Source organism: Aotus nancymaae, unplaced genomic scaffold, assembly GCF_030222135.1.
Source record: "Aotus nancymaae isolate 86718 unplaced genomic scaffold, 86718_ANA_hifiasm-v0.15.2.pri h1tg000011l, whole genome shotgun sequence".
NCBI classification, from domain to species: domain Eukaryota; kingdom Metazoa; phylum Chordata; class Mammalia; order Primates; family Aotidae; genus Aotus; species Aotus nancymaae.
The window spans coordinates 83,631,435-83,657,301 of NW_026988422.1; the positions used below are offsets into that span (position 1 = coordinate 83,631,435).

Genomic DNA, 25,867 nt, shown 5'->3' on the forward strand with positions numbered 1-25,867 from the left:
TTTTGCACTCAATTACAGTGATTATTGATTCAAGCGATGCATGGATATTTTAATCCTTCCTACATGTCCTGACTTCTGAAAGAGAGTAGGTAACAGGCATCTCGAGTTCAGGAACTACCTCAGAACACCCCAGGCCAGGTTGGTCGTAGGATGTGATTTTAGCCCCCTGGCAAGTGTGAGTGAAGCATCTGTGCCACCGCGCAGCCTGAGCGCCTGCACAGGGTAAGGTGCCACCTGGCAGTGGGGCACACAGAGGGAAGACCAGGCCTGTCCATCACCCGGCTGCCTTCAGAGGCAGCTCCAGCAGGGCCGTGGCTTGTCTGGCAGGGAACGCTTGTGGTCATCTGTTATTTGGTTTGAGAGCCTTTGTTCCTCCATCTAGTGGAGTCCTTATTCAATGTTAGCAGTGTGGCAATTGAGAGCCAGTAGCTTAATTTCATGTTTGTAAATGGACACGGGGTACAAATCGGCAAGGTAATTAGATTCTTAGAAAATTGTGCTCAATGAGTACCTCTCACATTGTAACCTCTTAAATATACAATTATAACGTTGGATCTTACAAATACAGACTTGAGAATATTTTATAAACTGCCATGATACAGCAAAATCTCATTCAAAGTGCAAACATACTGTGTGTCTTTCTGTGCTGTGTATGCTAGACTGCAAGATAAATGACAAACTAGCTTATCTGAAATTTATTTACAAGCGGCCAGGACACCATCAGGTGAAACACATAACCTGATCTCTTAGAGCTTCTCCATTGGTCCTGTACAGGAGGATTGCTGGCCTAATAACAGTGACCCTACGGCTCTGTGGAATTTTGAAGTGCCTTTTGTGAATCATGAATGAAACATTTAACTTGAGACCCTTTAAATAATTTGTCCAGAATCTGTTACCCCTTGGGTGGTTTGATGGAACTGAGTTAAGCGGAAGACCCCAGCTGTTTTCTGGGTAAGCCAGGCTTTGCTGTATCTGGCAGTCAGGAGAGAGGTCAGCCCACGGTGGAGGTCTTCAGTGCCGAGGGCTCGAATGAGAACGTGGTTCTTTGACTTCAACCTGGGTAGGGGCTTTTGTGGATGCCTGCCTTGTGAGCACCCACGCCTTTCCTCCCCACTGGTGGGTTGAGCAGCCGCAGCGTGGCCGTGTTAGGAGTCCTTTGCCCAGCGTGGTGCTGCACTGGAGCCTGGCCCTGGTACTGTCCTCAGGATCCTGCGCAAGGGCCCACAGCAGCGCACGCCTATGCTATGGGAACCCTGCTGACAGCCCTGAGGGCCATGCCATGATCTGCAGGAGCCAGGCTCTTGTGTGGATGAAGTCCCTCTTCCTCTGTGCCTTGATCCCTTGGGGGGTGCCTTTGGTCATCTCTTCTGTCCCTTCCTGTCTCTGGAATAGTCATCACTCCCCTTGACTCTCTCTGTTCATGTCTTCTCAGTCTGCAGAGTTAACTTCTGTAAGGAGTTTCATCTGGGGTTCCAAGAAAACTTAATGTTTTACAAGTTCCTTGTTAACATAGCACTGACTTTGCAACCATAGGAAACAAATGAGTAACAATATAAAGAGTAGAGGTAGTTCTCACTGGGTGCAACTTCAGCCCATTCTGTTTGTGGTTAGAATTTATAATTTTGCTAAAGATGTAATTTACTAAGGTTTGAAATAGTGTTCTAACAGTGATTCCATTGTCTTGAGGATTAATCTGATTTGTAAGTAATACTGATAGACATATTTTCGTACATCTGAGCAGAAATAAATGCATGTTTCTAGCATATGTAATATAAAAACTCCAGAGGATAAGTTTACACTTAAGATGTTGTTTTCTATTTTTGAATTTCTTATTATTTCCCCCCCTTTTTGGTAGTGGGGTTGAGACGGGGAGCATACTATTTGTATAAAGAACTGTCACCCCAGAGTGACATTTATTTTCCGAGATGACCCTGAACTCATGCTATTGGTTTCATACGGTGTTTGTGTGCTTTGCCTAGATTCGAGGCCTGAGGATTTGAGGAAAATCGGGATTTTTTTTTTCCTATTTGGCTTTCGCGTAAAAGTTCTAAACGTCACTTACTTTGTTAAATAAGACCCTTTCACAGGATAGTGTACGCAGTGCCTGTCCATGTTTCCAAGCAGAGTTCAAGTTCATGTCTTCACAAGTAGGTGAGAGTCACTTCTAGTCGGGGGAAGCCTGCCTGAGCGGTGTTCTGAGAGTGCGTTACATTGGAGAGTGCCTCATATCAGTTTGCACTCTGCTTTGCAAAACTTACCATGGAGACGTGCTCCAGATTGGTCTCAGACCAGAGTTTATGTTTGTGGCATAGGACAACCTGGCCCCCTAAAAGAAGTTTTTGAATTGGAAACCTGATAATTCTACCCACCTCCCACCCCCACTATAGGCAGAGAGAGTTGATGACTTCCAGTGTCTCTGACTTCTGTGACCTGGAATCAGCTGGCTTGGGAAATTCATGTTGTTGATCTTTAATTCCTTAAGTTCCTTTTGTTTTCTTGATATCTGACCCCCAGCAATAGTAAGGATCCCAGAGATCAAAACAGTGGGTGAGAGCCAAGCTGCCCACATCCACTTGCTGCATGGCTATGCATGAGGCTTCCTCCCAGCTGCTTTGCTGGCTTGCTGAAGCCAGCTCTGGGTCACAGGGTTGCCTTGGACACTCGGCTATAGGGGGCACCTGTCTGGCTCTGGGCCTTTTGTCCTGGATTCACTGACAGCAATTCTTCAGAGTTCAGGTCAGCAGGTCCTGGCAAGTGCCTTCCACCCGAACTTTTAACCCAAGTGGTGGGGAAGGAAGTTGAAACTCCGAGTTGCACTTTCTTGGGGTTCTAGTCATGCACTTCATAGCCTGCTCTTTGACGTCACAGGACAAAAGGTACCCCATGCCTTCAGAATCACTTGCCTGCATGGCAGCATCTGACTGGATGGCTGGCTAGGTCTCATCCGCCCCGAATTGCTCACCTTTGATTTATGTCGTTACTGCTCAGGTTATGCTCAGATGCCCTGGTTGCCTGAAGATGGTTTAAGTGCAGGCCCTTCAGACAAGTCACATCAGGCATTAGAGGGCTGGCCTGTAACCCATAAGAGGGCAGATTCGTGGCCAAGAGGCTTCCTGGCATCCACCCCAGGCCTGAGCGATCAGTGTGGTGCCAGAGGGTATCTTTAAGCTGGGACTGTAATGAGGCTTGATGGGAAGTATGGGCGGCACGTACTTGACACATCACCCTGTCCCCTTATAAAATCTGGAATGGAGCCTTTAAGGTGAGCGTTAGCATCAGGTCAGCAGGCAAAGCAAACCTCCGACGAACGGTGCCATAAGGTGGGAGCTGACATGTGGAGGGCTTGGCCCTGGCTGAGCAGGCACCCAGGCCTGTGTCCCCCGCTAGCATTCTGGATGTCAGAGGAGGGTGTCTGTGACGGCCTCATGTTCATCCGAAGCACAGTGATTGATTTTCCACAAGGTGGCAAGTTCGATCAAATTGACGGCTTTTCATGAGACACCCAGACGCTGTAAGAAACAGCACTGGGATGTGTTGAGGAGGGGGCAGTTTGCTGTGCTCTGTTCTGTCTGCTTCTCTCTCTGGGGGCCACATACATCATGGAGGGGAGAAAGGCATCAGTACCAAATGGAATAACCTCTTTTTTCTACAATGTCCATTCCCGTATGAGGCTCTATTATCAACAGGTGGTGAGAAAAATTCTTGTTTTTATTCACTTTCTGGTAACTTCTGTGGGCCCTGGCTCAAGGACTTTGCATTTCGTCCATGTACATCTTTTTCTTACGTGTTCTTTGCCATTTCTAGAATTGTCCTTGGTTTTTCCTTAGCTCATAGGCCATAGATGCAGAAATATAGTATTTAAGGCGTCCGCACCCAGCATCAGATGGCTTTGCATCCAGAAAAACATTGATAACTCAGTTTGAAGCACCAAGCATGTGTAATATGGCTCTATAAAATATAATAAATGCATAATGTTAAGCTTTGTAACGCCTGTGGTTCTTGTTTGTTCCTCAGTCCTCTAAGCCTTGTGAGCCCTTCCTGGTCTACGAGTTGCCTGAACTACCCAGGGCAGTTCTTGTGGCTTGCTTTCTCATACAGGAATGGGAACTCTCAGGATTTGGTCTCACCCCAGCTAGAAATGCTTCTGTAACCTTTCAGCTTCAGGGTGGGCTTGGGAGCCAGAGGGTGTTTTGAAGAGAGCCTCACCTGCTGTTTGGAAAGCACAGCCCAATGAAGTTCCCATGCAGCCAGACCTTGTGAGCCCCTGTCAGCCTTGGGAGCTCAGGAGCTAACTGGTATGGGCTCTCAAGAACTTGAAAAAAATATGCTGAGAGCTTCTTAGGATTTAGCCAAAAGCAAAATGCAGAGCAGAGGCTCCTCCCCCTGGCTGCGGCCTTGGTGTCTGATGTTCTGCAGAGCAAGGTTCAGAGCGAGGTGTGAGGTTCATTATTACTTGAATACATGTGACTTTCCCTTTTTGCTAGTGACAGAAGGGGCTGCTGACAGAATGCTGCTGAGGTGGCAAGTCGCAGGCCTGTGCGAGCCCAGAACTGCTGAGTGAAGGCCCTAGGTAGGGGGGCTGAGCTGAGCAAGAGCCAGGGTGGAAAAATCTAGATTTTACATGGGAAGGAACTGAAGGCCTTGGAATTGCTTGCTTGCTTTTTTTTTTTTTTTTTTTTTCTGAGATGGAGTCTTGGCTCACTGCAACCTCTACCTCCCAGGTTCAAGCAATTCTCCTGCCTCAGCCTCCTGAGTAGCTGAGATTACAGGTGTGTGCCACCATGCCGGCTAAGTTTTGTATTTTTGGTGGAGACAGGTTTCACCATGTTGGTCAGGCTGGTCTCAAACTTCTGACCTTGTGATCCCCCGACCTTGGCCTTCCAAAGTGCTGGGATTACAGGTGTGAGCCACTCCCGTTTTTTTTTTTTTTTTTTTTTTTTTTTGAGATGGAGTCTCGCTTGTCGTCCAGGCCCGAGTACAGTGGCACAGTCTTAGCTCACTGCAACTTCCACCTCCCGGGTTCTCCTGCCTCAGCCTCCTGAGTAGCTGGCACTACAGATGCGCACCACCATGCCCGGCTAATTTTTTTTTTTTTTTTTTTTTTTTGTATTTTTAGTAGAGATGGGGTTTCACCCTGTTAGCCAGGACGGTCTCAATTTCCTCACCTCGTGATCCGCCTGCCTTGGCCTCCCAAAGTGCTGAGATTACAGGTGTAAACCACAGGGACCAGCCCTGGAATTACTTTAGCTACCCCTAGATAAAGATGAAACCAACATCTCTCCTTTATATTTGCGTGTTTCTGCCTGGCTGTATTTTTTTTTTTTTTTTTTTTTTTTTTTTTTGGTAAGAGAGGGTCTTGCTATCACCTAGGCTGGAGTGGGACAATCATAGGTCACTGCAGCTTTGAATTCCTGGGTCCGGTGGTCCTCCTGCCTTAGCCTCCCAAAAAGCTGCGATTACAGTGAGCCACTATGCACAGCCCATAACATCTGTTGAGAACATAGCTGTACCTAGTGCCCTCCTCCAAACCACCCTTTGATGAATTAGCTCATAATATCACCATGCTGTGAGTAACAGGCTCAGATTTATTTGTAAAGTCCAGGCAGCCAGAATTCAAAACCCAAGCCTGCCTGGCTTCCAAGGCCCTCTGCTTGCCGCTGGCTCCTTAGCCCGAATTCTCCTCCCGTCCCCTTTCCAAAAAGCCCCTGCTCTTGTTAACGGAGCAGTGCATCGGCCTCCCTGGCGTGCGGCCCTTTCTGCTCTGGCGCGGTGGTGCCTCCTGGCTTTGGAAGGACCCTCAGGTCTCCCCGACTACCAGCCATCGTGGCCCTGCCTGTCTGCTTGCTAAGGGGGTCTCTCAGCACTTCATTCTCCCCACTTCTTACCACAAACTCCAGTCCCACCCACCCTGAGCCCAGATCTGGCTTTAGCGCCTTTTTCAACCTTTCGTAATTGATCACTTCTTGTCCTTTCCCTCAACTCCCAGGGTCACTCATTCCATAACCGCAATTACGTGTCGGGCCCTGTTTTAGGCAGGAATAGCACTGCCCTACTGGCACTTGCATGACATCTAGAGGAATGAAGGGAAGGTTGGGAATGATAGGAGCCAGGGAGGGAGGACGTCCGGTGTGTCCATGGCTTCCTCTTGCCTTGGCTTGCCCCGTGCGTCTGTACCGGACCCTAGGGATGTCCCAGGAGCTCGTGGCCAGCCGGAGCCCCTACCCGCCCGGCCTTTGCCCGGCACTTAACGCGCGCAGCCCCGCCAGCCCCCCGACCCTCCTGGGGGCCTGGGCCGCGCCTCTGCTCCAGCCCTTCCCTGCCACCCTGCGATGCTCCAGGGCCTGTCCCCCACGCTGCTCTGGCCTGCGGCGGGCGGCCCCGGGGGCTTCCAGACCCGCGCCTGGGCCCACGCTCTCTGGTTGCGCGCCGCCGCCGGCCGCAGGAGGGCGCTGTGCCCGCGGGCCTCGGGGGTGGGCCGCGTCCGCTGTGGGGAGGGGCGTGCGCGTGCGCAGAGCGGAACGGTCCGGACCTCGTGGGGACCCGAGGCCCTGTGGGGTTGCCCAGAATCCCCTCGGGCCTTGCTGACCTTGCGGAGTGTCGGGTCCCCACGAGTCGCCGCGGCTCATGAGCGTCCTCCGCGCGGAGTGAGCATGGGGGCGCGGAAGGAGGCTGCGTGCGCCCCGCCTGCCCGCGCCTGCCCGAGGCCCCCGAGGAGGGAGGGGCCACATACTTGGAGACCCCATGCGGAGCAGCGCTCCCTAGAGGGCGAGGCGGGAGAGGTCGCGGTCCTGGGATTGAGGGTGGGCCCGGGAAGCGGGGAGACGGGGCCTTGGGGTGTGGGCCTGAAAGGGGGTCCTGGAGCCCTCCAAGCTGGGGCTGCTTTTCCTCTCCCCTCCCACCACAGGCGTGGCCGGGGCTCCTACCATCACCCTGCCTGTAGCCGCCCTAGCCCCTCTCCAGTCCCCCACTCGAGCCCATCACCGCTTCACCCTCTGCCCCAAGCGTGTTCCGGCCTCACAGTGTACATTCTGTCTTCCCCGGCCCGTCTCTATTGCCTGGCAAAACCCAACCTGGCCCTGTCTTCAGCAGCCTCTGCCTTCACCCATTCACTCATTCATTCAGCATGCTAACTTCACAGCCCTGGCCCTCATGGAGGGAAGGTAGAGGTTGGGGAGATCAACAAGAAACAGGCTAGTCCTGTCACTACATCAAAGAGAGCTCACCATGTTCCCCTGTGTCTGCTCTTTGTCCTGTGTCCTCAGCATCCCCAAGGACATTCTAGCCAGATTTGAACTTATTCTTTCACCCAAACTTTGTGGGGGATCATTACAGCTGGGGTGTGGTGTCAGCTGGCCTGGCAGAGCGTGGCTGGGAAGGGTATTGCTTGCAGAGGGGCGCTGGGGGGCCTGGCATTCCCCACGAGCCTGGGGGAGGTCAAGTCGGTGGGGGTCAAGGCCGAGTAAGGAGCCCTGGGGCACAGGCCCATTCCCCTGCAGCCTCTGCCCTGTCTCTGCTGTGCCCTGGTCAGGGTGGACACTGGCCTCACCCTGCCTTTCCCAGTTCCCTGGGAAGTGGCATCTGGACCCAGTATTGCATCTGCCTCTTTGTGGGTAGGCGGGTACCAGGAGGCCAGGGAAGCAAGGAAGCTGAGACCTGGGAGCACATGGCATGGATCCTGGCCCAGCCCCCTGTGGTGCCCAGGGTTGCTGGCCCAGGCTGGTCCTGCTGAAAGGCGAAGGACTGGCTGACGGGCCCCAGCGCTCCAGTACCAACTAGCCGTGTGACCTTGGACAAGGGCCCTCCCATACTGGTACTCTGCACTGCAAAATGGGGTTGCCAGCATCGACCTTGTAGGGCTGTTGGGAGGATGAAGGGACAGGTACGCAAAGGGCTGAGCCATCCCTACGGTCACAAGAACCTGCCCAGCAGGGTCCGTGTGGCCTCACAGGTGCTTTTGATGAGAAATGACTCACTGAAGGCCCAGGCTGGTGACAAGAGCGCCACAAGGAGGCTCATGCTCCGCTCACTCTGTGCACCTGATGTCCAAAGGAATCAAAAGAAAAGGGAAAGGGAAGTCTGTTTGTGAACCTGGTGTGGGCTCTGAGATTGGAAAAACAGTTTCTAAGATTTGGACTCTGCAAACTGTCACTGCTTTGCCTAAACTCTGCACCAAGGACCCGGGCTCCAACCCTCACGGGGCCTGTCCCCTTCTCTCTGCCCTTCCACACTTTAAGCCTCCTGCTTTCCCATCCCTGAGACAAATGTCTTGGCCATACCGTTTCATAGCCCTTTCCCTTAAGGGGTCAAGGAAGGAGCCACAAACTCCAGATCCCTGCGGAGTTCACAGACTAGCTCCTACCACATAGTGTCACCTCCCTTGGCGGCACCCCTGACGCCTCCAAGAGCACTTCTGCCTTTTATTCCCGAGTGGCCTCACGCACCTGCCACTGGAGCCCCCCATTCCTGGCCTGAAGACGTCCTTTGGCTCAGACACCCTCATGGCCTCTGCCCCCCACCCTGACCTGTCTCTTCTTCCCTCCTAACCTCCTGTGGGGTCTTCAAAGCACAAATTGGATCCTGTCACTCCCCTGGGTAAAACCTGTTTACAGCTGCTGATGCAACCAAATAAACTCAGCTCTGCACAGCGGCTAGTGGTGCATCTGGCTGCAAGTGACAGGAACAGTGTGCTGAATGAGAGGAATGTGACCAGCTGGCTGTGTAGCTCAAGGCCGTGGTCTCTCCCACTGCACCTCCAGGCATCCTGTCCCCTTTTCAGTGGGAAGCAGAGGGAGCAAGGTCAGAGGTCAAGGGGTGTGCCACAGGTGTGTTTTACCTGTTCCACAGCTTTCTCAGAAGCTGTCAGACATATGGCCAACTCCAGTGGCAAGCAAGGGGCTGGGCGTGGTGGCTCACACCAGTAATCCCAGCACTTTTGGAGGCCAAGGCCAGCAGATCACCTGAGGTCAGGAGTTTGAGATCAGCGTGGCTAACATGGTGAAATCCCGTCTTTACTAAAAACACAAAAAATTAGCCAGGCTTGGTGGCTTTGCCTATAATCCCAGCAACTCAGGAGGCTGAGGCAAGAGAATCACTTGAACCTGGGAGGCAGAGGTTGCAGTGAGCCAAGATCGTGCCATTGCACTCAGCCTGGGTGACTAGTGAAACTCTCTAAAAAAAAAAAAAAAAATTCTGGCAAGGTGTTTTGACTTGGACATCCTGAAGCCCAGAATAAATTGAGATTTCAAGAGCAGGAAGAGTCTGAAGTTGCCACTCAGGGGGATGCCACTGTCCCCAAGGCGCTGCCATGTGACCCAGCCACGTGGCCCTCTTGAATGTCTGGCCCTATGGTCCTCTAGGCCCTGCCTCGACCCCCTCCCCTTCTGCCCTTCCAGCTACTGCCTCCCTGTCCCTCTGGCTCCGTCCACTGCTGCTCCTCCTTTAAGACTCTGCTCAGATTCGTCCCCCAGTTACTCTCCCAAACCTGACTAGAAAAGCAAATCAAGCAAAGATTTTTTTTGTTTTTGTTTTTTTTTGAGACGGAGTTTCGCTCTTGTTACCCAGGCTGGAGTGCAGTGGCGCGATCTTGGCTCACTGCAACCTCCGCCTCACGAGTTCAAGCAATTCCCCTGCCTCAGCCTCCTGAGTGGCTGGGATTACAGCCATGTGCCATCATGCCCGGTTAATTTTTGTATTTTTAGTAGAGACGGGGTTTCGCCATGTTGGTCAAGCTGGTCTCAAACTCCTGACCTCAGGTGATCCCGCCTGCCTCGGCCTCCCAAAGTGCTGGGATTACAGGTGTGAGCCACCGCACCCGGCCATGAAGCAAAGTTTATCCAATGGAATGCCATGCAGCCGCCTGCAGGAATGAGGACAGTTCAAACACACCAATAGAGATCCCCGTTGAGGGTTGGATTGTGGCCCCAGAAAGACACGTTGAAGTCCTAACCCCAGGCAACTGAATTTGGCCTGATTTGGAAACTGGTCTCTGCAGATGATTTAAGATGAGGTGATACTGGCGTAGGGGGGCCCTTAATCCCACATGACTGGTGTCGTTATAAAAAGAGAACACACAGAGACACAGACACACACGGGAAGGCGGCAGGAGACGGAGGCAGCGATGGGACCGATGTGCTCGTAAGCCTAGGGACGCCAAGGACTCCCAGCTACCCCCAGAAGCTTAGAAGGAGCGGGGAACGTCCCTCAGAACCCCCATAAGGAACCAACCCTGCCTGCAGCTGGAGTGCGGCCCTCAGAACTGCCAGAGAATTCATGGCTGTTGTGTAGCCACAGCGTGTGGTGTTCTGTTACAGCAGCGTAGGAGACGAATGCCATCTCCAAGATCACTGTCGAGGGAAGACGGCAAAGAACAGAACAGTCAGGACCTCGGCCACACTTCATCTGTGGGGGTGGAGACATCCTCCCCGCCCCCTGCTCCATGCTGGCACCTGCCCAAGATGTGCTGGATGCCCTCTGGGAACTGGAGACTGTCCTCGATTCGGGAGGACAGGCTGGCCCCGGGGGAGGTGGAAGGAGGTTTTCCTCTTCACTGCACAAGCCTGGGTTCTGGGTGTATTTTTAGTTTTTATCACCTTCACATATCACTTACTTGAAATAAATTCAAATCAGTGGCCAGGTACAGTGGCTCACGCCTGTAATCCCAGCACTTTGGGAGGCCAAGGCAGGTGGATCACTTGAGGTCAGGAGTTCGAGACCAGCCTGGCCAACATGGTGAAACCCTGTCTCTAAAAAAAAAACCAATGACTCCACTCCTGGCAGATGTGTTGGTCCTGCCTGTGGGGCCACTGAACTGGGAGGCAGGAGGGAGCTGGCAGCTCCCCACCCCTTCATGGTGCTCGTTGCTGCACCACCCCTCACTTCTGAAGGGCTGGCCTGTGTGCTGTCCCCAGAGGGCAGGCAGCTGCAGGGTTCATGGAGAAGCCTCAGAGTGAGCAGGGATGGAGAAACGTTTGTGCTCTAATCAGTTCCTGACAAGGGTCATGCTGGGGCTTTCCGGAGAGCACAGATGTGTGGAGAGATCTAAAGTGATGGGGCCTAGGACACCACAGCCACAGGCCCCACCCAGGCTGCCCCGAGACAGCCACCCAGGCCTGGAGAGGCAAAGGGGCTGCCAAGGCTGGGCATGGAGGAGCCAGGGAAGGGGGCCCTCTCCTAGCCCATGGCCTGTGTGTCCCCCACTCCTGGGAGCTTCCCCTGGTTTATTTCACAGTAAAGAGAAGTGAGAGAGGGCAGGAGACCTCGGGGTTCAAAGCCAGCCTCCTGGCCTCCTGCCTCCCTGTAAAGCCCAACTTCACAGGCTGGCACTAGGATTAAATGGGCACGGGAACTGGGGCCCCTCCGCGACTCTCCCTTGTCAGTGGGCAGAGCTTCTTGGCTCAGCGGTTGGAGGGAAAGCCTCCAGGGCTGGTGGCTGCAGAGGCTCAGGGTGCCCAGGACTGACTCCAGGGGGCTGAACAGAACTGTGGGTGAGGTGGCAGTGAGACCCCTGCAACTACACCTTTGACAAAGCTCCAGGAAGGCCTCTTCCAGGAAGCCCTCTCTGACCTCCCAGGCTGGGTTAGGTACAATTGTGCCCAAGTGGCTGAAATGCTCAGCTCCACTCAGACCTCCCTTCCTCCAGGAGGCTGTTTTTGGGACACCCCCAACCCCTGCTGCCCCGCTGCCAGTGTCCCTCGCCACAGGCCTCTCATTGCTGGGATGATGACAGCAGAGGCATTTGCTGAATGGCTGAGGCTGTACCCAGCGTGTTCATAAGCTTGACATTTCAATCCTCACGCCTTCATTAGCTCACCTTGCAGATGAGGAAACTGAGGCTCTCAGATTTATCCATAACCACCCAGGTCACATGGCCAAGGCCGTCGTCAGGATCGGAGGGCACACAGAGCCCTGAGCCAGCCCCTTGGACTCCGGGGCGAGGGTGTTGAATGAAGCCCTTTCCTCCACCACATGCAAAGGCAGCCGCACCACTTAGAAAACAAAGAACACTTTATTCCCTTGACGGGTTCTGTAGCGCGATGCCAGGCTGTGCAAAGCCCAGTGTTGTCCTCACTGAGCACATTCCCCAGGATGCCTGGAATGGCCCTCTTCTGCCCCAGACCCCAACTAGCCACCCCACTAGCAGGCCCTGCACCTTCACAGGGAAAGAGCCCTGGCACTGAGAATGCCTCGGAGGCACCATGTGCTGTGGGCAGAGGTGTTCCAGCCCTAGTGAGGGATGTCTCATACTGCTCTCTGCTGAGCCCTCTGCACACTTCGGGGGATCCTGGCTGGCAGTAGGGGGTTGGGCCAGAGACTCACAGCTGGGCAGCCTGAGGCTGGAAAGGTGGAAGGATTTCTCCTTGCCACAGCTGCATCACACTTGAACTGTCAAGACCTCCACCCACTGGCCTGTCTGCTCCCCACCCTAGTCCTGTGGGCTGATATGGTGCCTCCAGCAGATGCCATGGCTTCCTGGAGGGCAGAGGGTCCCCAGTTCACCCTCTGGAGTGGCAGCAGCCGGGGTACCCCTAGCGGTGTCATGTGGAGAAGCTGGGGTACGCAGAGGATCCGTTTTTTTCGGCACCAGGAGGCACACTAAGGTGTCCTCTATCCCTAACCTTTAAAGACCAGAGGGGTGGCCAACGAGCCTGCTGGGTGGAGGATGTGCGGAGTTAGCCGGTCCCTGGGCTGCCCATTGGTGGGCCATCAGAGACCCCCCAGGCGCCAGCCTGTAGGGCAGAAGCACAATGGCATGGCCGGGACGCGGGAAGGAGCTGGAGTGTCTGCCTGGGTTTCCAGGCTAATGGTGCGGGGCACAGCATGGTCTCAGCCAGGCCCAGTGCCGGCTGCCGCGCGGAATAATCTCTGACCTTGGCTCTACAATGTGGATATGAGGGTCCCTATTTCATAGGTGAGAATACAGAGGCCAGCGGAGTGAAGTTCTCGGCCAAAGTCACCCAGCTGATAAGCAACATTCAACCCAGGTCTGACAGAGTCCACAGCCCACAGCATCCCAGCTGGAGCAGGGCAGTCGGCTCAGGGGCCAATTTACGTCTCGAGTTTCCGAGAAGGGCGCCGGGGAAGGAGGCAGGGGGCGAGCCTCACAGGCTGGAGGGCTGCGCAAGGGCGGGTCCCGCAGGGGCAGCGGGCACAGCCTCGCCCTCGGGCCTGGCCTCCTCGCCACGCGCATAGGTGAGCACCACAGTGACGGTGGCGAAAGTGGCAGCGTTGACGGGGAAGGCGCGCAGCAGCGTGGACGCCAGTCCCCGCGTGAAGACGCGCCAGCCCTCGGCGCGGTAGCTCTGGCGCACGCAGTCCAGGATGCCGCGGTAGCGCGGAGCGCCCCGCAGCCCGTCCGCCTGCAGCCGCGATTTGACCACGTCCACGGGGTAGGTGGAGAGCCAGGACATGATGCCCGACGTGCCGCCCGCCAGCAGCAGCTTGGGCACCAGCAGGCGGTCGCCCGGCTCGCAGCCCAGTGCCCGCGTGAGCACGTCGTAGGTGAGGAAGTAGACGCCGAAGCTGGGCGTCTCGCGCAGCAGCGTGGACACCATGCCCCGGTTGACGCCGCGCAGCCCCTCGTTTCCGTAGATCTGCGCCAGGCAGTCCAGCGAGCCCTTGTAGGCGCGCCCCGGGCCCGTGTCCTGCAGCTGCAGCCGCGTCTTGGCCAGCTCCATGGGGCAGCAGATGACGCACTGAATGGCGCCTGCCGCGGCGCCCGCCAGGAACTGGTTCATCGGCGAGTCATGGCCCAGGGCCCGGAGGGTGTTGCCCTGCACCCCGAACACCAGCGCGTTGATGAAGGTGAGCCCCATGAGCGGCGAGCCCAGGCCCCTGTACAGGCCCAGCACCTGCGGGGACAGAGATGCCCTCAGGGCTAGGGTCGGGGGGCATGACAGCTCCAGCCCACCCCACGGGCTCATGAGGATGAAGCAGAATTTTGCGAGAACCTAAGTCCTGAGTGGCCTCGCGGCCGTCCTGACATCGTCCTTCCCAGCTCTCTGGTCTGGGGCAGTGGCGGCCCGGGGCTGGCTCCCCATCCTGTGCCTCCCAAGCCCCAGCAGGCCAGGCTACTCACGCTCTCTTGCTTGATGATGGACTTGAAGCAGTGCAAGGTCCCGTGGTACTGAGGCTTGTCCACACTCTGGACCTGAAGCCGCACCTGGAAGGAGAGGGCCCAGTGAGAGGCGGACAGGTGGGGCCAGAGCACCCAGCTCCCTGCTCCAACACTCAGGCTGCCTGGGAGGGTCTCCCAAGGAGGCGGGGCACTCAGCCGCAGTCTGAGGCTTTTGTAATTCCAGGGCAGGGCGGGCCAGCTGTCCATGCCTCCTCAGGGTGGGGTGCCAGTGGGCAAACAGCTACAGGGACAGGCTGCTGGAGACAGGGCAGGGGTCCCCAAGATCTCAGACCAGTTGAGGTTGAGCCTTCTGTTTACACTGGGGCTGCACAGTGCACTGCCAGCGGGGCATGAACAACCTCCTGAGACCAGCCCATTCTCCGGGTGATGCCTGCCATACTGCTGCGTGAGCAGCCCATGTCCCAGACCATGGCTTAAGGGCCCCTGGCCTAATGTCCCATCAGGGACTGGCTTCAAGGCAATAGGTGCTAAAAGTGATGAGCCTGGCTGGGCGCTGTGGCTCATGCCTGTAATCCCAGCACTTTGGGAGGCCGAGGCGGGTGGATCACTTAAGGTCAGAAGTTCGAGACCAGCCTGGCCAACGTGGCGAAACCATGTCTCTAAAAATTAGCTGGGCATGGTGGCACACACCTGTAATCCCAGCTACTCCGGAGGCTGAGGTGGGAGAATTGCTTGAACCCAGGAGGCAGAGGATACAGTGAGAGCACGCCACTGCCTCCAGCCTGGGCAAGAAAGCGACACTTCACTTCAATAAATAAATAAAAATAAAATAAAAGCAATGAGCCTTGGCTCCAGAAACTCCTGCCTGGCCTCTGCCAGTAGCCTCTCGTGAGAAGAACAGTTATGAGTTAACAGAGCGGCAGCAAGAGAACAGCCAGCAACCCCCCTGGGGACCCACGTCAGCAGCTCCAGCAGCTCTGGGGCCTGGGACATTGGTCAGGCCCGGCCGCCCGCGAGCCAGTGGCCCAGAACCTCTTCCATGTCAAAGCGCTCTTTGTTGCCTATGAGCTTATCTCTGCTCCACAGCAGGCTCAGAGTTATTGGGAGGGGGTGGGAGGAAACTAGGTCAAGTCACATTCTCAGGGTCTGGTTCCCTAGGTCTGACTGAAAAATGACCATTCTCACAGCGAGGGCCACAGAGCAAGTGCCTTTGGGACAGGGGAGGGCTTCACATTCATTATCTCTGGGCATTGGAACAACTGCCCCCATTTCCAAGATGGGAAGACTGAGGCTCAGAGATATTTTATAACTTGGCCAAAGCTGTCCTCTCCAGGGACAGGAGCGGCTGTGTTGGTTGGGGTGAGGGTGGGACGGGGGTGCTGGCAAAGCAAAGCCCTCACTGGGGAACAGCCAGGCTTTAGCTGGATTTTGTAACCTTTTCCAATTCTCTTCACCAGAAGAGGTGGGTCCTCTATTGGTGAATGAACTTACAAAAAATGTTTTGTTAGGAAACAAGCCGCACCTCGGTACCCGCAGGACCTCAGCAGCTGGAAGCCAATGCTTTGAGAAACTGGGCCACTGGTTCCCGCTGTAGCGATTCGCTGAAGCACCCGCCCACCCTGGAGGCCCAGCTCTCAGCCAGCACCTTGATGTGAGCTCTGCTGCTTTCCCTTCGGTGATCTAGGGTCTCTAGTGGGGATCTCTCTCTTCCTCCTGCAGCCCCAACACTGGCACTAAGAGGGCTGTGTGAGCAGAACTTATGTGGCATGGAGCTGTCCCTTCCCAGGTCTGATATTCGGTGCCACCTGGGGAGTGTTGTGAAGCCTCCGCGGGCCACAGACACGGGTGAATGCCCAAGTCTAGCCAGCTGGGGAACGTCACGCTTAGGTCAACTCAGCTGCTCCCACCACTGTGGGCAGAGGCCTCTCCCCAGTTTGTTTCTGACCCCTCAGTCTGTGACGAGCCCTGGCTCTCTGGGAGATGTCCCAAGTCTTGTAATCTACAGCCGAGGCTCTTAAAATCTTGGGGTGACAGGATCTCCTTTGAGTACTGATGGGAACGGGCCCACCCCTGGGAAACTAGTCATTTGTACTCAAGCTCAGGAAGCTCCCAGCTCCCCGCAGGTGCCCCCAATCCAGAGGGGGCTGATTTTTTTTGACCAGCCTGGGCCCCCACCCCAGGACCTGTGCTGGGCCCAAGCTTGCCTCATACCCTCCCTGTCCCCTGTCACGGAGGGAACTGTGGGGTTGGGGAGATGGGCATGGCAGGGTGGGGTCCAGGGTGGGGTCTGGTTCACCTGGTCTGTACTTACTAGCGCTCTCCAGGGTGAGGCTTACGCCCATCTACAACAAAGTTACACTTTTGCTATGGATGGAGACAGCCCCTAGCTCAGAAAGTAAAGGCGGTTAAAGCAACACAAAATTTCAACATCACATCTAGGCGCGGGGCCCCACAGCCAGCCCCCACCCTTCTTCCCCGTTCCCTGCCCAGGGATGACCGGTCACCCCCTCATCACAGGTCAAGATGACTGCTCCCTGATTCTTGTTGTGTCCAAGGAAGCAGGACAGAAAACTCCCCTCGTGCAGAATCACGTGTGAAGGCCGTGCACTTCAGCACGGTGGCTGTATTTCTGCGTGCTATGGAGAACCAAATTTTGGATTCTTTCAGTCCCAAGGGCCTGGGAGAATAAACTGTGACTGTCCCAGCCATGAGATGGTCTGTGGCATGTGACAGCACGGACTGACATGGACTCAGGTGGCCTGTGACGATTCTGAGGTACAGCTGCAATTATATTAAGTTCAAACCAGGCAAAAGGGTCCCGGGGTGTTGGGGGTCAGGACAGTGGGCCAGGCCTGTTATCCCAGCACTTTGGGAGGCCAAGGCAGGAGGATGGCTTGAGTCCAGGAGTTTGAGACCAGCTGGGTAACATAACAAGACCCCATCTCTACTAAAAACTTAAAAAAAAATTAGCTAGGCATGGTGGTGTGTGCCTGTCATTTCAGCTACTTGAGAGACTGCGGTGGGAGGATTGCTTGAGCCCGGGAAATGGGGGCTGCAGTGGGCTATGACTGCACCACTGCATTCCACCTGGAGTGACAGAGCAAGACCCTGTCTTAAAAAAAAGAAGGAAGTTAGGCCAGTGGAAGCCTTGGAAGAAGGGGAGCGAGGAGTTGATGGGAGCAGGAGCAGATACTTCGAGAGGGCTGGCCGTGTTCTGTTTCTCCTGGGTGGCGGCTCCCCACGCGTGTGCTTTGCGATGACTTGTACGCCTGGACTGTGTGCACGTTCTACACGTGCTGAACCTCAACTCAAAACAACCAGGCATGGTGGCATGTGCCTGTGATCCCAGCTACTCGGGAGGGTGATTCTCCTGCAGGGACTGAGGGAGGAGAAGCATTTGAACCCAGGAGGAAGAAGTTGCAGTGAGCCAAGGTCGCGCCACTACACTCCAGCCTAAGTGACAGAGTCAGACTCTGTCTCAAAGGGAAAAAAAAGTTCAGGCCAGGCGTGGTGGCTCACACCTGTAATCCCAGCACTTTGGAAGGCAGAGGTGGGTGGATCATGAGATCAGGAGATCAAGACCATCCTGGCCAACACAGTGAAAGCCCATCTCTACTAAAAATACAAAAATTAGCCGGGCGTGGCAGCTCACGTCTGTAGTCCCACTACTCAGGAGGCTGAGGCAGAAGAACTGCTTGAACCTGGGAGGCAGAGCTTGCAGTGGGCCGAGATCACGCCACTGCACTCCAGCCTGGGCGATAGAGCAAGGCTCCATCTCAAAAATAAAAAGGTCAGCTTTTTTTTTTTGACCAATGAGAGGTTCTTATGTTGACCAGGCTGGCCTCGAACGCGTAGCCTCGCTGCCTCAAGCACCAGGACAACTGGCCTGAGCCATGGCTGCTCCCAAAGTTCAGCTTTTTAAGGTAGGTACGTCCAAATGTGATGCTGGAACAGCACAGTGGCAAAAATAAAAAAAAAAAAGGTCACAAATAGATCTTCTAAAGATGTCAGGGAAGTAGGGTCTGGGGGGTAAAAACCTCATGGGCTGGAGAAACTCCTGTCCCTGAGTAACTTCAAGGGTGCTGCTTGTGGGCTCGGCGGCTCAGGACGGAGGAGCACCAGGACAAAAGTGCTCCCTGGCCTGCAAGGGGCTGCCTGAGGGGGCCGGGCGGGAGCCCGAAGCAAGCCTGGCTGATTCATAGCTCAGAGAGCCCAGGCCTCCTTGGAGCTGGAAAGAGGAAGTGAATGTGAAGCACTTCTTGGCTGGGAGAGGCGTTCACAACGCATGACCGAGATATAAACACAGTGCAACGTGGATGCCGCCTGGCTATCCTGGGCTGCTCTGGCCTGGGGGAGGCTTCACAAGTGGCCTGACTGGGCAGCGCGTGGGCACAGCTGGGGCCGAGGACTGAGTGGGCAGGCTCTGCACGGCCTCCCTATCGAGAGGCCCGTGTAGCAAATGTGGAGTCGCTGCCTGCTGAGAAAGCCTGGCCCTTCAGCTTCCTCCCCAGATTGGCCCACCGTGGGTGGAACAGTTGTGCTTTTCAGAGCTGGCATTTAATCCAACGTAAATTATGCTGCTGAGCACTGGCACAATGACAACATTTGAGCCAAAAGATACAGTGACCAGCCCAAGGTCATGCAGAAAACCAGCTGGCAGAGGGGCCTGGACCTGCATGAGGACCAGGGACAGAACTTTTTAAGGTCACAGCCAACACATAAGGCCACACTGTCACTCTTGCACTGGGTGCAATCCAGCCCTATGGTAAGAAGTCACCGTCTCTGCCAATAAACACCTGGGCTCACCGGAGGAGAAAGAGACCTGACGTCTCCCGCAAAGCCAGCTTGGGATGTGCAGCCTGCCTTCCCTCGGTGGAAAGAGGGGCTACGTGTCGTGCTGCCAGCAGGTGCAGGGCTGGCCTGGTGCCCACCACTCAGCTCGCCCTGGGGCCCAGGGAAAAGGGCGGGGAAGGGGCCCACTGGGCTATTTTCAGATCACACAGCCCAAACACAATTGGAGGGCGGGGGGATTTATTTGGGAATTTCCAGCCGGAGGACATGGATTTCCCTGGTTTCCGTTGTGTGGGATCTGAGAGCCTGGAACCCCGGTTCAAGGAGGTGTGGGGTGTTATCAAGAAACCGGCTAACAGGGCCCTTCCTCAGCCTCTGGCACGTGGGAAACCATCACTCCGTTGCGCCATAGGGATGATCACCACTCCGTGAAGGTCACGTTCATGGGTGATATCGACGAGTTCTGGCTTTTTTGTGTTTTCTCTCTGAACTTCTCTTTCTTTCAAGGCACAGTTTGGGGGGTTCTGCATGGGAACAATGTGGGTGCCCTTGCTCTGGGTGGGAGAAAATCAAGCCCAGGATGGACTTGGCCATGAACCCAGCATGTGGTTCAGCCCCAGCCAGGAAATGCCAGGACAGACCAGAGAGGAAGGTTCAACCCGGCCTGGTGGAAAAGCAGCTGCCCACCTGAGGCTGTATACTGAAACGGGCTTCCGGCCACCCCAACCCCGTGAGCCCCTCTCCAATGTACGCACCGAAAAAAGAAGTGACAAGACTCACCTTGACCGTGTCAAACGGGTGTCCCACAAGCACGCCTGCCACACCTGGAGGAGGAGAGGGGGACTTGTGACCCACATGCCTCAAACGCACTGCAGGGCGCTGGGCAGGACGGGGTTCTGGCAAGGAGGACTGGCAGGAGCTGCTGAAGGGGAAAGGGACGGGACCAAGCACCTGCTGGGCAGCAGGCACATCCCGTGAGCCCTACAACCCTCATGTCCAGTGGGGGGTATGCATGTGACATCCCAAGGCCAAGCCAGCACCTGTCCCACTCAGCACTGGTGTCCCATCTGCGGGCTGCTGCTCTCCACAGCTGACTGGTCTGGGTAGCCGACAGCAGAAGTTGTCCTCTGGGATGCTGCACGCACTATTTCTGGGACGTCCCATTAATCCAAACACCTGGCATGGTCAGGGGGCTCCACGGATGTTGGACTTTGGGGTCAGACCCTCCCAGATTTGAATTTTCCATCTGCCGCCCCTCAGCCTGGCGAGCTCACAAATGACTTGGTGTCTCTGGGCCTCACTCTTCTTACCTGTAAAGGTTTACTCCCTCCCCCAGGGTGGCCAGAGACTGAACAGTGACGACCCCAGCTCCTCATGTACTGGCTGACACTTCCATTCCCTTCCCTGAGTGGGAGCCAGGGAGCCCAGAGAGACAGCTTGTGACTTTGCAGTCATGCTCGGTTATTATTTCAGGTCCCACCAAAAATCCAGCCCCTCTTGAAGGACAAAGGTGCCGGGCGCGGTGGCTCATGCCTGTAATCCCAGCACTTTGGGAGGCTGATGTAGGCAGATCACCTGAGGTCGGGAGTTCGAGACCAGCCTGACCAACACGGAGAAACCCTGTGTCTACTAAACAAAAATACAAAATTAGTTGGGCGTGGTGGTGCATGCCTGTAATCCCAGCTACTCGGGAGGCTGCAGTGAGCCGAGATTGCACCATTGCACTCCAGACTGGACGAGAGCAAAAACTCAAGAAGAAGAACAAAGGTTCACCCCTCCAAAACAGCTCACAAACACTTCTCAGAGTCCCATACGCTGTGCAGGAGGTAACCATCTCTGAGTCTTCCCACCACTGTGAGTAAGGCAGCCTCATCACCGTTTCACAGGAGAGACAGGCTCAGTGAGGTCAGGTAACTGACTCACTCCCATGCTCCTCTCCCTGGAGTTTCATGTGGACATCTGTTAAAGCTCTGCTTTTACTGCCAGTAGTGTTTAATTAAAACAGCTCACGTCTGTTGAGTAACAAGCTAACATTCAGCCCATTTTCACTCTTCCACTTAATGCCTGTGGAATTTACTATGCATCTCCACAAACTGAACTTTTTCTCTTACCCAATGTCCTCTTCATCCTTCAATACTTTGGACCTGCCCAGGCGTGGTGGCTCATGCCTGTAATCCCAGGACTTTGGGAGGCTGAGGCAGGCGGATCACTTGCGGTCAGGAGTTCAAGACCAGCCTGGCCAACATGGTGAAACCCCATCTCTACTAAAAATACAAAACTTAGCTGGGCGTGGTGGTGCCCACCTGTAGTCCCAGCTACTCGGGAGGCTGAGGCAAGAGAATCACTTGAACCCGTGAGGTGGAGGCTGCAGTGAGCTGAGATTGTGCCATTGCACTCCAGTCTGGCAACAGAGCAAGACTCCGTCTCAAAAAAAAAAAAAGAGAAACAGGGTAAGCACCACCTCTCCCATGACTCTCTCTGCCTCCTTCTGCCCCACCCACCCCAGTAAGAGCTACCCCAAGAAGGCTCTTCTTCCGCTGCCACCTTCCACTGACATTTTCTTTTTCTTTTTTGAGACAGAGTCTTACTCCGTCACCAGGTGCCACGCTGGAGTGCAGTGGCACGACCTTGGTTCACTGCAACCTCCGCCTCCCAGGTTCAAGCAATTCTCCTGCCTCAGCCTCCCAAGTAGCTGGGACTACAGGTGCATGCCACCACGCCCAGCTAATTTTTTTTGTATTTTTAGTAGAGACAGGGTTTCACTATGTTGGCCAGCATGGTCTCGACCTCTTTACCTCGTGATCCGCCCGCCTTGGCCTCCCAAAGTGCTGGGATTATAGGTGTGAGCCACCGCACCCAGCCTCCACTGACATTTTCCTAGAAACTGTGAGACTCAATTCACGATTCCTTCTCCTTCTGTCTTGCGGTCTCTGGTCAACTGCCATTTCATTACAGCCTTTCTTTTTTCTTGTGGGACAGAGTCTTACTCTGTCGCCCAGGCTGGAATGCAACGGTGTGATCTCAGTTCACTGAAACTTCCGCCTCCTGGGTTCAAGCGATTCTTGTGTCTCAGTCTCCTGAATAGCTGGAAATACAGGCTCCTGCCACCTTGCCCGGCTAATTTTTCTATCTTTAGTAGAGGCTGGGTTTTTGCCATGTTAGCTAGGTTGGTCTCAAACTCCTGACCTCAAGTGATCTGCCCACCTCGGCCCCCCAGAATGCTGGGATTACAGGCGTGAGCCACCTTGCTCAGCCCAAAATGTATTTCTTAATCTGGCCGGGGAACAGTATGAACTCTCTGGTTAAGAATCCTGGGCCCAGGCCAGCCTCAGTCCTCTGGCTTTAGTGCTGCAGATGAGAAATCTGCTGCCAATGTGTGTTTTTTTTTTCTTCTCTCCTTTGTCAATGATTTATTTATCCTGTTGTGAAGCTTCTGAGATTTTATCTGTGGATTTCAAGAATGTCACCAGGAGATGCCAAGGGTGTGTCTTTTTCTTTAAAGTAACCCTGCCTGGAGCTCTGCCAACCCTTTCACTGTGCAGATTCACGCCTCTTCTGATCAGGGAAACATCCCACTATTATTTATTCATCATATTTACCACCTCCAGACCTGCTCCCTCTTCTCCTTCTGGAGCCTCTAACATTCACAGGTGGATGAAGAAGCATCCCCCAAGCCTGTCTTTACTTTGGTGATTTCCATTTGGGTTTCTGGTTTTCTGGGAGGCATTTGTATCCTGAAAACAGGAAGTCAATCCTCTTTTCCACTTCATTTTTTTTTTTAATTTTCTTTTTTCTTTTTATTATTTTTTTTTAGAGACAGGGTTTTGCCATGTTGGCCAGGATGGTCTTGATCTCTTGACCTCATGATCTGCCTGCCTCGGGCTCCCAAAGTGCTGGGATTACAGGCGGGAGCCACCGAGCCCAGCTTTTTAAATTTTCCAAACTTCAAAATCCTAGTTCTAGAATCTCTTTTCTTAGGCAGTATCTGGATTTCCCTGCCTTTTGGAAACTGAACACTTGCCCAGGATGTGCTGCTGGACTTTACCTCTCCCTCTGGCAGGGGGCCCCTGGAGCCCCCTCCATGTCCTCTGCAGCCAGGTCCAGATGTGGGGTCCCCTCCCTGTAGGTGCATGGTCATGCCTCTGGCCCCAGACCTGCCCAGGTGCCAGCAACAGCAAGAGGGCAAGGGAGAGAGAGAACAGAAAGACCCTTGTCCCCCGGAGGCCCCAGTCAGGACTCCCAGGCAGGCATTGGTTCCCACTTTCTCTCCTGACTTGTTTCAGCACCCTTTGGCAAGGGGCTTGGTCTCCTTCACCCAGAAGAATCCATCCTCAGGAACGGCAAGGGCCTCACCATCTCCCTGAGTGCACGGGAAGACCCCCAGTCACACCAGCAGAAGCGGAACCCTGTCTCCCAACTCCAAAGCCACTGCCCATGGTCATCCCTAAGCTGGTCTCCAGGGGCAGTCCCCACCCAATGGCCTCCAGGGCTGGGCGGGGTGGGGAGGAATCACTATCCTGTGGATGGCCGGCAGCAGAGGTGGTGGGAAGAGGCATCCTCCCCTCTTGGGGTCTCCCTCTCCTCAAAGGTTCTCCCACCCCTCGCTGAGCTTTTCTGTGCTGGCTCCTGTCCATGCCGCCCCGCCATCCAGAACCCAGTGTGTATGTGGCCTCAAGATTTGGGACTGACCCCCTAGTAAGGGAGAGGAAGGAGGTGTTCCAAACCTTCCACCATGCAAGGCCTCAAGGAAGCTGTCCGTCAAGATGCTGGCCCCGCCTCCCTGGAAAGTTAAAACAGGTGACCCACACTAGGCAAATAGTAGGGGGTAGACAGTCCCCCTCCCCAGCCACCAAGAAGCAGCATTGCTATCATCTACCCTGAGCCTGTAGGTTGGGGAGAGCCCAAGAAGGAGCCAGGCAGGGGCCACTGGGGTGCAGGTCCCAAAATGGGGTACCTCGGGGCAGGCTGTCAGTGTGACTCCGACTGTGCCAGGGACCTGGAGCCTGGGACACGGTCAGTTAGTTCACTGTCCTGAGGCCCCACCCCAGCGCCCTGGAGGAAGGAGAAGAGAGGACTACAGACCTGCCCTGGTGGGTCAGAGGAGCACGTGGTGTGACTTTCTCTAGTGCCCCCACCTCTCTGGGCCTAGGTTTCTCAGATGAGACCAGGAGGAAGCCCCCAAGTGACTTCTGTCCTTGTCCCCTGGGAGGCTCAGGCTTAGGCTTGCAGAGCCTTTGCTGGGTGGGCACTATGTGCCTGGGGGTTGTACCCACAAACCAGGGCCTGGGCGGGGGGTGGGGGGCAGCTGTGCCCCAGTGCTACAGCACCAGACAGTGCCAGTCCTTGGCCTCACCCGCAAATCTGGGGCAGGGGGCATGGATCTGATCTCTCCCAGGTAGGCCCATGAGGGTGGGCAGCGAAGGACATTCCAGGCAAAGAGGCCTGCACAGCGGGAGTGCAGAGGAGTGATTGCACAGGTGTGCCGGTAGGCACTCGGGCCTGGCCTTAGTGGGAGTGTTCCTGCCCCAAACCCCGGTGTTCCCAGGACAGCACCACTGGCCGCAGGACAACTGCAGAAGGAACCCTGCCCCTCCGGGGAAGAATCTACACTCCCCAAGGACTGGAAGGTGTTGGCCTGGGAACAGCCCCTCACCCCACCCGCCGGAGCTGGAAGTGGTTGGGGAGCAAGGGTGGAACAGACAGCAAGATCGAAGTCGGGAGGGGAAGGTGAGAATGGAATTCGCAGAGGACACGCCCCCTCTGTCTCTAGGGCACCCAGCGCTAGGGAGAAACCCCCCAGCGATCGGCAGCAAACTCCAGGCTTTCTCCCTGGCAGCTTCTGACTGGGTGACCGGCCGGGGAGTTCTAACTCCCGTCACCGCACACCATTTCCCCAACACGTCTTTCGCCCGGGAAGAAGCAAGCTCCAACGCCACAGGTTTAAATACTTAAGGCCACCGCTGGCCACTCTTTCGCCAGGGCTGTCAGCGCTGGATTCGAGCCAAATCCAAGCAGATGAAGAGCGGAGAACAAGGGCAGGTGCTGGGGAGAAAGGCGGAACCAGACAGGGATAACGGGCCAGCCCTCTCTGCAATTTCCCCCGCCGACCACCCACCGGATAGCTCACCTAGCCTCCCCAGGAATCCCTGGTGAATAAATTAACCCTCAAGGTAAAAGCAAAGAAGCCAGAGGCCCAACAGGGAAGTGCCTTGCCCGACGCCCACGGTCGGGGCAGGGCATGAGCCCGGACTGCACGCCCGCCCGGGCCCTCCCGGGGACATCGGCTTGGGGAGAAACCCCGGGGCCGCGGCCGGGCCTCGGAGCAGGTGCCCCACACCGGCTCGTCCCGCCCACCCCCCACCAGCCTTCCGCCCCCAGCAGCTCACAAAACCGCGTAGGAAGGGGCGGCGTTCCAAGGCGTGACTCGGCACCTAGGGTCTGGCCAGAGCGGTTCGGTGCCCTCCAAGGCCAGCCGGGTAGGGGGTCGCCCCGTAGCCCCAAACCAGCTAGACGGCTGTGCGGGACGGGGTGGAGTGAGTCCCAAAATTTACGGCGGGGGGAGGAGACCTTGTTCCCGGGGCGCGCCGGATGGGGATGGGGGAGGGAGGGAGACAAGTCCAGGACCGCGGCGCGGGGGGCAGCGGGGCATCCTCCCGGCAGTCCTGGCCTCCGCCCGGCCACGGTGCTGCCCCGGCGCCCCAGACCTCCCGTCCGAGCGTGCCCGGAGGGGCTCAAGACACTTGCCCCTGCGGACAGCCCGGGCCTCAAGTCAGTTTACGCCCAGGAGAGCCGCCCGAGGCAAGAGCACTGCTGTCCCCATTCACAGACGCGGCGACCCCCGCCAGCGGAAGCCGCGAGGCCCGGGCGTGCAGGTGGGCCGGCCTCCCTCCCCGGACGCCTCGCCCCGGCCCGGCCCGCGGCCTCCTTACCCCCCGCGCATCCAGCCAGGAAGTCCAGCGCCATGGCCGGGTCCCCGGCGAGGCCGCCCTTCTCCTTGTCCTC

At 55.7% G+C, this 25,867-nt stretch overlaps 1 protein-coding gene across 8 annotated transcripts; it reads right to left on the reverse strand.

The window, feature by feature from the left end:
- Positions 1–11,985: 11,985 nt before the first annotated feature.
- Positions 11,986–25,867, reverse strand: SLC25A29 (solute carrier family 25 member 29). 8 transcript variants are annotated; one of them, XM_021675218.2, is made up of 5 exons: positions 25,795–25,828; positions 19,851–19,990; positions 19,646–19,708; positions 14,075–14,158; positions 11,986–13,847 (listed from the first exon to the last, which is right to left on the reverse strand). In XM_021675218.2, exons 1-5 carry the CDS (start codon positions 25,826–25,828, stop codon positions 13,098–13,100), a joined length of 1,071 nt encoding a protein of 356 aa, XP_021530893.1. In that variant the 3' UTR covers positions 11,986–13,097. The 8 variants fall into 8 exon arrangements, with proteins under 8 accessions (XP_021530893.1, XP_012326673.1, XP_064231285.1 ...); XM_012471250.3 differs by lacking the exon at positions 19,851–19,990 and having other exon boundaries at positions 19,646–19,689; positions 25,795–25,867; XM_064375215.1 differs by lacking the exon at positions 19,851–19,990 and having other exon boundaries at positions 16,386–19,689; positions 25,795–25,850.